The following is a 14,000-nucleotide window of genomic DNA, read 5'->3' as shown; positions in this document are numbered from 1 at the left end:
GGCTGAGCCGGGGACACGGGGCCAGGGGGAGCCCGGCCCGCCTCAGGCTGCCCCTCCCCCCCCCAGTGCACGCGCCGTCGTGTCTTCCTGAGGGAAACTGGATCCCGCCCCCGTGCAGCTGCCAGTGTGTCTGGCGCGTCCCCTCTGGGCCCGCCCCGCGGCTGCTCCACGTGCTGGGCAAGGGGGGGGGGTCGGGGGACCTGACAGCAAGTGTGGGGGGTAATAGGCGCCTATATAAGACAAAGCCCCAAATATCGGGACTGTCCCGATCAAAGCGGGAATCTGGTCAGGGGGGGCAGGTTCCATCGCTGTCGTGGTGGCCCGAGTAGCAGCTGTCACCCAGACAGGCTAGGGCCAGGCTCACCCAGCAGCGAGCCCACCGCTACAGGCCCTTCACCAGCCTCTAGTTGAGTATTTTAAACTGAGGTTCAGAGCCTCCCTCGCCCCGGTTTTCAAAATGTCTTCGCTACAGGCTGGGACTGATGGCCAAATGAAGGGGTTGGGAGGATGGAAATTGAAGTTCGTGATGTGGCTGACCAAATCTGGGAAGCAGGATTTCACTGGTTCAGACACACTGGCTGAATGAAAGGGCTCAGTGGTTTGAGCACTGGCCTGCTAAACCCAGGGTTGTGAGTTCAATCCTTGAGGGGGCCACTTGGGGAATCTGGGGCAAAAATCAGTACTTGGTCCTGCTAGTGAAGGTAGGGGGCTGGACTCGATGACCTTTCAAGGTCCCTTCCAGTTCCAGGAGATGGGATATCTCCATTAATTATATTATAAAGGGATATGGTGAAGAGAGCATGGAAGGAGAGGAAAGACTCAGAGGAGAGCAAAGGAAGTAATGGATGGATTGAATCAAAGATAGTAAGCAGGTGCCTCAAACAGATAAACATGGTAACTGCTTGGATGATGACTCCTACCCCAAATGATGGGGTAAGGGGAAAGAGGAAGATTTTACATCATGTGTATTGACCTCACCTGGCCAGAGCATGCTTCACAGGGAGCATAGGCGCACTATAACCTAGGTCTGTTTGAAAACATAGGGTCTGATCAGCATGGAAACAGGTGGAAAAATTTCACTTACACTGCCCACAATCATAGGTCTACTATTTTAGTGAGTAAATGATTCTGTCTATTCTTGTAAAGGTCAAATTAACAATCCTTTGAAAGTTCACCATTTAAATGTCTCTCATGATTGTAAAAGAACAGATGTTGCTAAAAAGGGATAGGGATGATATAAAACATAAGAGGCTGTGAATAACGAGGCTTTTTTAGCTTTTGTTTCTCTCCTTTAAGGCTTGAAAATGTCTTGGTGATAATCAAAACACAATGTTATACTATTGTAGAAGCTTGAGGCAGGGATATTAAGATATTTATAAACAATATCTTGCCTTGGAAAGTGAGGGATTTGTTTTCAATTACAAGTCTGTAGCATAGCCCGAAGTCAAATTTCTCTCTGGACCATCCACTCCTATGCCTTGTCCTCAAAACCATTCTGTCCTTCATTTCCCATGGGGGAATAAAGGGTTGACTACTTAACACTTGAATATGCAATGGTTTTCTCAAGGCACTTGTCAAAGAATCTTAAAAACACATTATTTAAAAACCTTATAATTCTAAAAGTGTAAAAGGACCCATAAGTTAATTTGGTCCTGCTACAAGGCAAAACTTCTCCTTACTCCTCCATAGATCACCATAGTTCCAAATGCACTAGTACTCTTCAATCATTGGGAACTTTACATCTTCCATGTGTAGTAACATAAATAACATTATACCAAAAGTGCAACTATACTACCAGCTCCAAATACATCCATCTTGTACTCCATCTGTGTGTACACAGTGGTTTCTTACTCCTTCCTGAAATAAGTTAATGGTTTTGTGTGCTAAAAACTTGATTTTGTGTGCTATTTAAGATGCAATCCAGACTCATGCAATTCAAAATAGTCCTCTAATATTTGGGATGGATGGAGGTTTGTCAGATACTTTAAACTTGAAGAGGACGTTACTTTACTACGCTTTGTCTGGCAGCTGGTAACAGCTGGAAAAAAAGGCATGAAGCAAACAGAAGAGCTAAGAGGCACACTGGTTTCAGTCACTTGTTTAGGATGGTTCAGGAAGGGTATATTTAAATCCTTGGGCCAGTCTACTCTTTGCACCATCCTCTACAAAAACAACAAGGAGTCTGGTGGCACCTTAAAGACTAACAGATTTATTTGGGCATAAGCTTTCGTGAGTAAAAACCTCACTTCTTCGGATGCATAGAGTGAAAGTGCCCGAAGAAGTGAGGTTTTTACTCACGAAAGCTTATGCCCAAATAAATCTGTTAGTCTTTAAGGTGCCACCAGACTCCTTGTTGTTTTTGTAGATACAGACTAACACGGCTACCCCCTGATACTTGACATCCTCTACAAAGGTGATGGAAGAAAATGGGAAAACAGAAGGAAAATCTACAGTAAAGGAATGAGTATAAATAACAAATGATCAAATATTTTTATAGGAAGTTATATAATACTAGATAAGATATAGTAATAAACTTCAGAGTAGCAGCCGTGTTAGTCTGTATCCGCAAAAAGAAGAACAGGAGTACTTGTGGCACCTTAGAGACTAACAAATTTATTAGAGCATAAGCTTTCGTGGACTACAGAAGTGGGCTGTAGTCCACGAAAGCTTATGCTCTAATAAATTTGTTAGTCTCTAAGGTGCCACAAGTAATAAACTTGCAAATCAGTACCTTTGATGAGGGTATCTTTTTGCCAGACTATAAAAAGCTGTCTATTTTCTCAATGCATTAAAATCTGCCACTTTTAACTTGATTTATAGGGCCTACTGCTGTAATCTGTTGAAAGTTGTTCAGGGATCTAGCTTTGGTAAACGGCTGTGCCATTTATGAATAATCTCCTCCCCATCTGTAACTTTTGCCAATCATATTTCCAAACAAAAATTATTCAAGGGAGGTAAAAAGAAAATGACATTAAAATAAACACAGGATTTAGGTGATTTGTGATTTCATTCTTTACAATAAAAAAATTGTGCTATCTGAGCTATCATATGCTATATGTTAGGAAACTATTAACATACCAGTGATTGGTTGTTAATTGGAAATATGTACAAAGTTAGGCTGAGTAAAAATTAATCTCTCTTTATCCTAAAATGGAGAAGATTATTTAAATTCTTAAAGGCAAATTGTACATTTGGTTCGTAAACATTGTGGATTTTAATTATTTTTCATGATTTTGGGCTTTGCTGTCTATCAACAAAGAATTTTGGGGAAGAACACAGCAGCTCTCATTTCTGCTTCAGTCTTAAAAAAAAAAAAAAGAGCATCTCAGGGGAATAACAGTACAGTAGAACCTCATGGTTACAAAAACCTTGAGAATGAAGGTTGTTCGTAACTCTGAAGAAAATGTTATGACTGTTCTTTCAAAAGTTTACAACTGACCACTGACTTAATACAACTTTGAAACTTTACTGCATGGAAGAAAAATGCTACTTTATTTTTTTTAATAGTTTACATTTAACACAGTACTGTATTTGCTTTTTTTTCTCTCTGCTGGTGCTTGGCTATGTACATCTGGTTCCAAATGAGGTGTATAGGTTGACTGCTCAGCTTGTAACTCTGGTGTTCGTATCTGAGGATCTACTGTATTTAATTAAAAAAATAGCAAACAGGTTTTCCGAAAACTGATGTTTTAAAATAAGAGTACTAGTCTCACTTTCCATTTTAGCTTCCCGAGTCTTATCAGAAATTTTATTAAATGAGCTTATTAAACAAATTAACATTTGGTCCCTTTGTTTGGGAAGAGTTTATTTTTGTAATAAAAAACTGACAACTTTTGAATCTAAAAAGCTAGAGGGAATTTGAAATATTTAATTACCGTTGTACCCACAATGTGAACAGGTGCAAGTTAGGGTGCTTTTCAGTAGCTTATGTGTATGGTAAATAAGGTAGTAGCCCTGGACCTAAATGTCAAATCCTTTACACCAAATTGTGTTGCATACAGGATAACTAATATAGTATGAATGTCATATCATCTTTAAACATTTTCCAGTCACTAACCATAACCAGTTGCTATAATATTCCTGTACAAGGGAGATAGGAAATAAGCAGTCTACTGTAATGACACTCAATCCTAATGCACTACCTATCATATTCTTCTAGTTGAAGGCTAATTGTATATATATCTAGTCTATGACCATGGGTTATTCTCATCCTGTTCTTCCCTTGCTGCATTTTATATTACACTATAGAATCTTTAGGACAGGAATTTGTTTTTACGTTTATGTAGCTCTAGAGTAAATGGGGTCCTAATTCTCATTAGGCTCTTAGTTTCTAAAATTGCCAAAACAATTTTAGTATCCAAGACTAAAATACTCTTGGAACAACGTTTGGCAAGAGGAGTAGGTTGACTAAACAGGCGTGGAGATTTCTACTTCTCAACTGCCACCGTGTGGTTGTTACACATATTGAGCACTTTGAAAGCTAACAGGGTTCCCATACTGGGTACCTTCATTATTTTTGATCCAGAAACTATTTGCATTTTATCTGTGATTTCAGATGCAATCCATTACAGATCTCCTTAACAAGCAGGATCATGTACACAGTTACTAAGGAATAAGTTAGCTAGGCAGGCATTTATGTGTAAACTCTTGAAATCCCCACATCTCAAATGTAATGGATTAAAAATTCTGTTTATATCCTCAGGTGGTTCTGCAGCAGCAAAGGGCTTTGAGCTTTCCAACAGCTTAACTGAACTCAATCTTCATGATCCCATGTTAGGTTTAGAAGTTAGAGCCTTAGTAGCGTAGTGAAGCTTCAAATTTTTCAGCCTATCATAGCTAAGATTTACATCTGTTTAACCAGTTTCCATTAAAAACTGATTTTGAAGTTCTTCTGCACAATGTCTAGTCCCTGTCCAAAGAACTGAGAATTTAAGGTTAATTGGAGAAGCTATTTTTAAATTTGATAATATTGCATTTGCTTTACATTTGCCCTAAGAGCAGAGGATCCTATTTCTAGGCTTAGTTATAAAAAGGCTGTTAATTCAAGACAACCAACTGCATGTTATATACTCAGCAAGAGAAAGCAAGTATCAAGTTCATTCCATCTAGAGAGTCATAGTACTGCTCCTAGCCTTTGTAGAAGACAAACTTCAACATAGGTGTTGCTTTACCCATGTTACCTCCACTATGAGGTTATTCTGTCACTGTTGTCTTTCTGAATAAAGGTTACTCTGCCTCTTCAGTCTCAGAGTAAGCCAGCACATTGTCTTCTTTTTATCCACTCCTGGTTTCCCTCATGCTTTTCCTGTCTAGAATTGCACCCTTAATCCCTCCAACAACACCCATTTTTCACTTTACTTTCACTGCTGACCACCAGTCCTGTAGTCTATTCCTCCAGTCTTAAACTTCATTAAAAACACAATTTAGAAATTTGTCATCTAATTCAACTCTTCATTTCAGTTCTCCTCCCTCCCTTCTCTACACTTTTTTGTAAGCTATATATTACAACTGTGAGGAGGGGCAGTATGTATCACTAGTGCACCATGGCAAATTTGACACTATGCAAGTGGTTTAGATTTCATGACTTAAAAGTACTTGCATAGTGTCAAACTTGCCATGGCACCCTAGTGACAAAGATCCAAGTCAACACCACAACGTTGGTCAGATTGTTTTAATATTAAAACAGGTTTTAGGCAAGGAAGAATCAGGTCTTACTAACTCTCTGGGTGTTATACACAACTAAGGTTAGTCCAATTTATTGTAAACTGGATTTCTGTGAAATTAATATTTTCATTGAAAGTGTCTTTCCTTGGGAAGCTTTGATTTTGGTTTCAAAAAGCTTTCAACCACTTAATCTTTCAACCAAAAACTTGTGTTTTCCATGGGGAAAATATTTATTATTGACAAGCTTGATTCATACACAACAGAAAAATCTTGTATTGTTTGGCAAGTAGTGAGAGCCTCCATACTTTCGAAGCTGGATGGGTCACAGGGAACAGTCAGTGTTGGCATGGTAACCTTACTATAGATTTTTAACATTTAAAATAGCATACGTGGGTCATAGTTCAATATTAAAGGGAAATTTAGCTCAACTCTGAGGTGAAACTTCCTTAGAATAAACCTGCTTATCATCGAGGAATTGTCTACACGAGGGGCTTTCCCTTTCCACCGTTTCCCCCTGGGGCTAACACCAACTCCAGTAGTAATTTTGGGAGCCCTAGCCAATGATCCCACAATAACCCAGGTATCAAGTTCCCTTTTAATAAAGTTTAGCTACATTTAAGTTTTACAATAATGCAAGACTTTTTTTTTTTAATACACCTTTCACTTGCATCCCCCATTATGCTTTCTGATAGAATAAATAACAGTGTACTTTCACTGCACCCTCCCTCCCTCCAAAGCATTTGCAGTAGTGGTCACAAATAACGAAGACACTCCACCAACTCAATAGAATATTTATTTGTTGTAAATCCACAGTACAGCCTTTTGAACTTAAGTGGATAAGCCTGATGAGTGCATTATGCTGCAGCCTTGGACTTCTTCTCTTGTTTGCTTTTGTGCTGTTGGGGGGAAGGGGGGGTAAGAAAGAAAAGAAAAAAAGATTAGTCAGAAACATGCAAATAATATATAGTAAGTAACACTTAGATTAGACATCTAACTTGAGTCTCACATTTTGAGCGTGGCGCAGGATAGTATTGCGTCGCATTGTCTTGGCATATGGATTCAGTTTTATCATGACTCTCAGGTTCTTCAGAGGATTCTTCTTGAGAACTCTACGGTGAATCTTTTTACTGTAAAAACAATTCTCAATTAGTGTTCTTCAGGGAGATGCAAAACTGTTTAAGAGTTGGAATACATTATTTCTTCCAGAAAAGTAGACTTATCCTTAATTTCAAAAAAACTATGTTACTACAGTGTCTGAAGGACACTGATAACATTTTGGTCTTAAATCCAGATACCGTGTATATTTAGTTTGGTAAGGTAAAGTTAGAAAGTCAGAAAAACAGGGAAACAGTAAAGGATTATGCTACATGATGTATGGTACTCAGCTGGGAAGGGACTATCCACATTAATTTCATATTTCATTCAGCTTGGAAAAAATGGAATGGAAGGCTAGCCAGTTTCACTTTCTGGTATTCCTATATTAACAATATTGTATTTTTTTGGTTGTAAATACACTGCAGAATGTGTAAACTCCTAAGCAAGAGTTGAAAAATATGGAAGTGTTTCTGAATATTCAATTTATAGCCAAAACCTTATTTTTAGAGCTAGAACCACTTGACCATGTACCCTGAATTAATCTACATAAAGCCAAATTCTAAGAACATTCTGGTTTGCCATGTTCAGTGTCCTACGCCCTCTCATCCCAAAAAGTTGAATAAGTGTTTAAATAAACCCTTGTACTTTGTAATTAGATAAAAATAAGTACTTTGGTGCACGCAGGGCCTTCTGGATCTCCTGGCTTTTTAAGATTCTTCCAAGGTCTGTATTGGTCATCTTATGCATTGGTAGGCTACACAAAACACAAACATTTAGAATCAAAATTAGGTGGGGATATTTAATCTGTACTCAATTTTATGAAGAGACAGCTATTTAGGAAACCTTACATCCTTAGTTAAGACTAATCTTACCACTAAACGAAAATTTACAGAACTTTTGTGTTAATACAATATTTTTAGCCAAGGCAGATTCTAGATATACATACTTATAGTCACTCTTTAGGGTAGCAGGTTTGCGCCAGGTACCATACAACTCATCCAGCTTGCGGAAGGCACTTTCAGTCCAAATGCAGAAACGCCCAACATGGCCACCTGGAGCAAGTCTCAAAAGATTCAGCTTGTTTACATTGAGAAGAGTAATTCCTAAAACGAGACAAGATCACAGTGTTTGTATTTCACTTGATACAATAGCAAAATCAGAGCAGTTCAATCCACAAAAAGCAAGTATGGGTTTACTAGTTTTAAAGACTTTATACTACAAAGATATACAGGCATCAAGATTACAAAACAAAGTATGAAATTTAATTTTACAATATTTGAAAGGACCAAAAAAATGGAGAATGTATCAGTAACAGCAAGTTATCTTTCTGCTCCATATGAACATTTTATCAAATAAATGAAACCGATCTCTAACCATGCCCTTGAACATACTAAACAGATTCTTTCAGAGGTACAGTAAAAACTGCATTATCCGGCACTTCACCAACTGGAAAGCTCTATTAACCAGCATTTCTGATATCTCCTAATACAAATCTTCAATCTAGTAACTGGGACTAGTGTACTGCCAGGTTATGCAATTGCACATTCTGCACTCTACTTTTATGCAAGAGAGGCAGAAAACAAGCAAGCAAGCTGATAACAGGGATTTATTAAAAAAGCAGCTTCCAGGGTGTGACATAGGGTCATTACAGATTCAGCCCAATCTCCTCCACCTTCTACATCTACAATGATAAATGATGTTGATAATGATGACCCATAGGCACTGCAAGATCTTGAAGTGCCTTCTGAATCAAAGATTAAATTATGTTCAGTACAGTTTTAGCGTTAAGTGTATATTTAGTGATCTGGGTGTATGCTAAGCGCTGCCCATAGTGATAGGTAGTGTCATAAGATAACCTACATGCCAGATAACAAAAGCTTTTACTGTATATACATTCACTGAATTCAAATAGTAGTCAGAACTTCCACAAAATCATGTGTTTCAGAAACACGGACCAATGAAGTGGAATCTCATCATTCTAGGTACTCTCATCCAAACAGAAGATCAGAGCCTCCCGATAATAGATATAGTGCCATTTGTTCAGTAATTCAAAGTTACCTGGGATATTTCTAAAAGCCTTGATGATGCCATTGTCCTCATTATAGATAATGCAGGGTCCCCTGCGCTGGATGCGACGGCGATTCCTCATTTTACCCTTCCCAGCACGCATACGCTGAGAGGCATAAACCTATGCAGAAAGAACACATCTAGAAATCCAAACAGTACAATTCTGACTATTAAGAAGTAGCACAATCAAGAAGTCAGATTTTCACCATCATCACTGTTCATCTGAAACACGGACCAGTGAAAAGTTCATCATTCTGGAGATAAATCAGGCTATTAAAATGCTTTTCTATGCAACACTGAAATGAAGAGTCTTAGAAGGAAGTGGGCAGAGACGTGAAGCAGCATAGTGAAAGAGAAATTTTCATTGATCGGCTATAATTTGCTTTGAACCTACTATAGTTTGTCAAGTATTTAATTTTTAGCAAAGTGAAGTCAAGATATGAATAGAGCATATAAAAGCAAACATCAAAGTTTATATTATTTACTAATTATATTATAGCAAATGAAGCCTTTAGAGCCAACATATTAATTTACTGAGCTGCAGTCTGGCATGAGCAATGTTTTAATGGGGATTTGTAAAAGGTTTACTTGTATTGACAGTAAACAACTCACCTTTTTAATGTCATTCCATGCTTTAAGCTTCTTTAGAAGCAGAACAGCTTCTTTGGTTTTCTTGTAACCCTCAACTTTGTCCTCAACTACCAGAGGAAGTTCTGGGACCTCTTCAATGCGGTGGCCTGAGAAGTATTTTATGAGAATTTGATTAAAGTTATCTATTCTTTTTTGCCCACACAAATCTCAATGTAATAATGAACATGTTTGCATTACTGCTTTTGCTATACTTCACCCCACTGGTGTCCCCTCAAATCACACCTATAGGGACTACTTCTAGGGCTGAGGTTAGTTCAACTTGTCTTGGGCCTCTAATAAGAGTAACAATCATAGTGGTGATCTGGAATGTGACTCAAAACTGGTATTTCTGCAACTGACTACCATAAACTACCAGGTCAAGATTTACAACAATGACAGGCTGTTTCCATTCTGTTCTGTATAACCTCGATGTACTGTTTGTTCAGCTTTACTCAACATATATGCTCCTTTTATTTCAAACACTTCACATGAAGTGGATACCATTAAAAAAAGTTGTACTGTAATACTGTACAACACTCAACTTCTTCGGAGTAAACTAAATTACCCCATGGCAATACAATAATGAGCTGTTGGCATGCTGAGCAGCAGTAAAGAGCAAGCATTCTGGAATTTTCAACATACCCACCTTTAGACATAACCAGTGCTGGGAGAGCAGAAGCTGCCAGAGCAGAACAGATGGCATACCGTTTTTGAGTTGTATTTACTCTGCGGTGCCAACGTCGCCAAGTCTTGGTTGGGGCAAACATACGGCCTCCGCGACACATCTATGCATCCATAGTTAAGAATAAAACTTTTCAAATGTTTTTACAGAACAAGACCTTTAAAAGCCTTGCTCAGCATTAGCTGTTCGTCAACCATCTGTACCAGCTCACTGACAGCAGGCAACTGTCACTGAATACAGAGTAAGACGCAAATTACGACATCATGGCAAGCTAAACAGACAGCAATGTCGATCTCAAAAATTAAAAGAACTAAAGATCTTTCCTCATGATAACAACGAGGAGTCCGGTGGCACTTTAAAGACTAACAGATTCCTCATGGTTATCAGTTAATTGTTTTGTACATTAAAATACATTTGAATCCAGACAAGTGGATCTGTAGCCCTCATATTACTATAGACTTTTGAACTTTTGATGATTCAGTCCAATCTACAGTACATGTAGAAAGAGGAAGAACCTTCACATTTAGATAATCCTGGTAATTAAATCAGAAGATTTCTGCTCCCCCCGTCCCTCAAAAAGTTCAAGTTTAGACCGACTCAATAGTTACAATCAAAATCAAAAGGATACATTCCCAAAAGCACCTTGGCCAGAGCGATGAGTTCCACCACCTCGCACTCGGGGAATACGAGCAACAGCTCTTCCAGTACCCCAAGATTCAGCACTGGTCTGATGTCCTGAAACAAAATTTTTTTTTAATTCATCAGTGAAAGTCCAGAGAAAGTGAAACAATCTATTTTTTCTAAGTCATAGGAATAAAGAATTCAAGAGAATCAGAACTTCCACTGATATCATATAGTTCAGAAACACGGACCAATGAAGTGGAATCTCATCATTTCTATGTAGTTAAATTAAGACAGATTTTGAAGCTTGAACACAAATTTGGACAAAGACAATAACTGGGACTATTCCATTACACTATCAAAATGTGAATGTAAATTACAAAGTTTACTTAACTTTAAAATGGACACTGTAAACATACAGATTTTCACACCTTATGCCTGTTTAAGTACTTGGATGGGAAACTTCAGAGGAAAACTTGCAGCATCAGCCCTCCCTGTATCAGACCATGATCAAGTATGTTGTCTCTTAAATAGAATGTAAAACTGAGATGATGACCTAACCACCAATGGCAATCCGGTATTCTATGGCAGCGGCTCTCAATCAGGGGTACACGTATCCATGGGGAATACATCAACTCATCTAGATCAGTGTTTCTCAACCTGGGAGTCCTGAGCCTCAGGGAGGGAGGTGGCAGCGGCATGGGATAGATTTAAGGAGGGTTGCAAGTGCAGGGCTGGTGTTAGAGGGTGGCAAGCAGGGCAATTGCCTGGAGCTCTATGCCAGAGAGCCCTGCAAAGCTAAGTTACATGCCTCAGCCCTGGGCAGTGGGACTTGGGCTTCAGACTCCTGAAAGGGGTACAGAAATCTGGAAAGCTTGAGAACCACTGTTTTATGGCACTACTCATAACAGGGTTGTTAACTGATTTCGCCTAGCAAAAATTCCCCTTGTGGTTCTAATTGGCTAAGATGTTTTCTGCAGTTGTTCATTTCTGGTTCCACACCAGAGGTAGCTGCAGTTCTGAGTCCTTCTGGTTGTAAGGTACTATGTAAATTAAGTCCTAGTAGTATTAGAGCTAAAATTAAAATAATGTAAGTAGCATGTATACAGTAAGTTGGCAAGTATTATATATTAACGTAATAAAACAATAATCCTGATCTAAATCTATTCAAATTCTGTACACAAATCATACCTGCAAGTTCACTGACAGCATAGGGTTGTCTATTGTTCTTGCGCAAGTTGGTATGAACGAAGTTCACGATATCAGGGCGAATAGGAGCTTTAAATACAGCAGGCATGGTGACATTTTTGCCTGATACCTCCCCCTTTTCGGAGTACACAGATATTAATGGACGAGTACAAGCCTGAAAAAGACATGAGTTTTCTTCAGCACCAACAAGTTGAGTGGTTCAGATTCAAAAGGTGTTTAAAATATTGCTCAGGGTCAAGTGTCTTCAGTTCAACAGCGCCAGCATGCTGACAGCAGGCAACTGTCACTGAACACTGGATAAGACGCAAATTATATCATCACAGCAATGACTATTACCATTTATACTTACACCAAACAACTTTGTAACACTGTACGAGTAGTCACACACACACTTGGGAGGTCAACACAGTTCAGCTTCAGCAATGATGTAAAACGGTTATTCTTAAATTGGTAAATCTCACTGATCTGTTTTACAAATACTATATCCATACTAAATTTTATTTTCAGATACTTAAAACAATCTATTAGTAATCTTTTAGATAAAACAAGTTCATTTATGAAATCTGTGCATTTTGGAGTTTTGATGCTATAACAAGTAATGTAAAGTTATGTCACTTACAAAATTATCTTGGAAACTTGAAAAACTAACCAGGCCCAGTATTGCTTCCCCTCCAGTGCCTAAAAAGGACCTCAAATATATATAACCAATATTTTGGAAACAAACTCCTGGCCTTAACAAAATGGTGTGGATCTGCCCTAAATGTGTGTGAGGGAGGAAATATTTTTCATTCCAACCAACTTCTGTTGTGGAAAAACAAAAAACAAGGTTTCAAGCTACAGAGAGCTCTCCTTCAAGTCACTAACACTGTGTGGCAATACTAAAGGTTTCTCCCTCCCTTCTTCCCCAGTTTTGCTCATATGAGCATTTAGCTAACAACTATGATACAATTCCTAATAATGAAAGAGTCCATTACACTAATTTCCAACACTGACTACTACATCATGGCAGCAACTACGACCTCCATCAGCTAAATCTGTAGGCTGGGCTGGCAGCATACATAGAACTACAGGCTGCTCAAACCAGGTTCTTGCCTCATGCTACTACGTGGGAGGTTGTAACATGATTTCATCCCAAGCGTTTTTCAAACCCTATATATTTTTTTTCGGGGTGGAAGGTAAGGAACTGGGACGGGGAGAGGGCAGGGCCCCGCATGGTCCATTTTAACAACTCTATATCCAACCCTTCCATGCTTTAAAAAAGGAACAGACGGGAAGCGGATTAAGCCCAGAGTCAGGCTAGACCCGTCCCCATTCTCGCCCCCCCCCCCCCCAATAAAAAGAGATTCTCAGGCGGGGCCCAGATCTGAACCACGAGTTACGGGATCTCAGCCATGGCCCGTCCCGCGGGAGCCAAGCCCGTTCCCATTCCCCCATCGCACACCGGCCTGCTCCCCCAGATTACATCTTCCCTCCCGCCCAGGCCGGCTACGCTCCCCCTGCGGGCACCACGCGGCAGGCCGAACGCCGACGACTCCAAAATGGCGGCCGACTGCCCCGCGGCCGGTGCCCTCCGCCCGCAGGCGGCCCGGCCCGGCTCTGCCCACCGATTCCCGTTCCCCCTCCTTGGCTTACTGCTCGCCCCCTTCCCCGGCGCCCCTTTATCGACCTGCCCCCCCACAGCCCAGCCCCGTAGGCCGCGCCTCACCATGCTGGCAGAGGAGCCGCTGGTTCTCGCTCCTCACTCCGCCACGGCCCCAACCGGAAAAGGAAGGACCTATTACTACCGTCTCCCTATATGTAACCCTCCACCGCACCCTTCCCTAACCGATCCCTCCCAAACCTGCCAGGAGACGGCAAGAAAGCGGGTCCTCTAATCTCCCACCCACCCTCCGTTTGATAGTCTCATACCACGACCTCCCAGGCTCCCCATCCCTCCCGACCCTGGGGACTATTTTTTGGCGGATGGATTCCGAGGCGGACCTGACAAAAATGATCATATAATTTTTTTTTTAATAAAATGATGATGAGAACA

The 14,000-nt window shown here is 40.0% G+C and overlaps 1 protein-coding gene and 4 non-coding genes across 5 annotated transcripts; all 5 read right to left on the bottom strand.

Moving 5' to 3' along the window:
* Positions 1–6,441: 6,441 nt before the first annotated feature.
* On the bottom strand, positions 6,442–13,780 carry RPL4 (ribosomal protein L4). The gene is made up of 10 exons (XM_054042515.1): positions 13,674–13,780; positions 11,951–12,122; positions 10,767–10,873; positions 10,103–10,241; positions 9,439–9,563; positions 8,818–8,947; positions 7,706–7,862; positions 7,430–7,513; positions 6,671–6,791; positions 6,442–6,560 (listed from the first exon to the last, which is right to left on the bottom strand). The coding sequence occupies exons 1-10, from the start codon at positions 13,674–13,676 to the stop codon at positions 6,519–6,521; spliced, it is 1,080 nt and encodes a 359-aa protein (XP_053898490.1). The 5' UTR covers positions 13,677–13,780; the 3' UTR covers positions 6,442–6,518.
* Positions 8,671–8,741, bottom strand: LOC128845004 (small nucleolar RNA SNORD18). Its single transcript, XR_008446592.1, has one exon. It is a non-coding gene; the product is annotated as a small nucleolar RNA SNORD18 (small nucleolar RNA).
* On the bottom strand, positions 10,308–10,407 carry LOC128845006 (small nucleolar RNA SNORD16). Its single transcript, XR_008446594.1, has one exon. It is a non-coding gene; the product is annotated as a small nucleolar RNA SNORD16 (small nucleolar RNA).
* LOC128845005 (small nucleolar RNA SNORD18) lies at positions 10,966–11,037 on the bottom strand. The gene has a single exon (XR_008446593.1). It is a non-coding gene; the product is annotated as a small nucleolar RNA SNORD18 (small nucleolar RNA).
* On the bottom strand, positions 12,194–12,293 carry LOC128845007 (small nucleolar RNA SNORD16). The gene has a single exon (XR_008446595.1). It is a non-coding gene; the product is annotated as a small nucleolar RNA SNORD16 (small nucleolar RNA).
* Positions 13,781–14,000: the final 220 nt, after the last annotated feature.

The sequence above is a fragment of the Malaclemys terrapin genome, chromosome 10 (assembly GCF_027887155.1).
Source record: "Malaclemys terrapin pileata isolate rMalTer1 chromosome 10, rMalTer1.hap1, whole genome shotgun sequence".
NCBI classification, from domain to species: Eukaryota; Metazoa; Chordata; order Testudines; family Emydidae; genus Malaclemys; species Malaclemys terrapin.
This window is presented reverse-complemented; position numbering and strand designations above follow the sequence as displayed.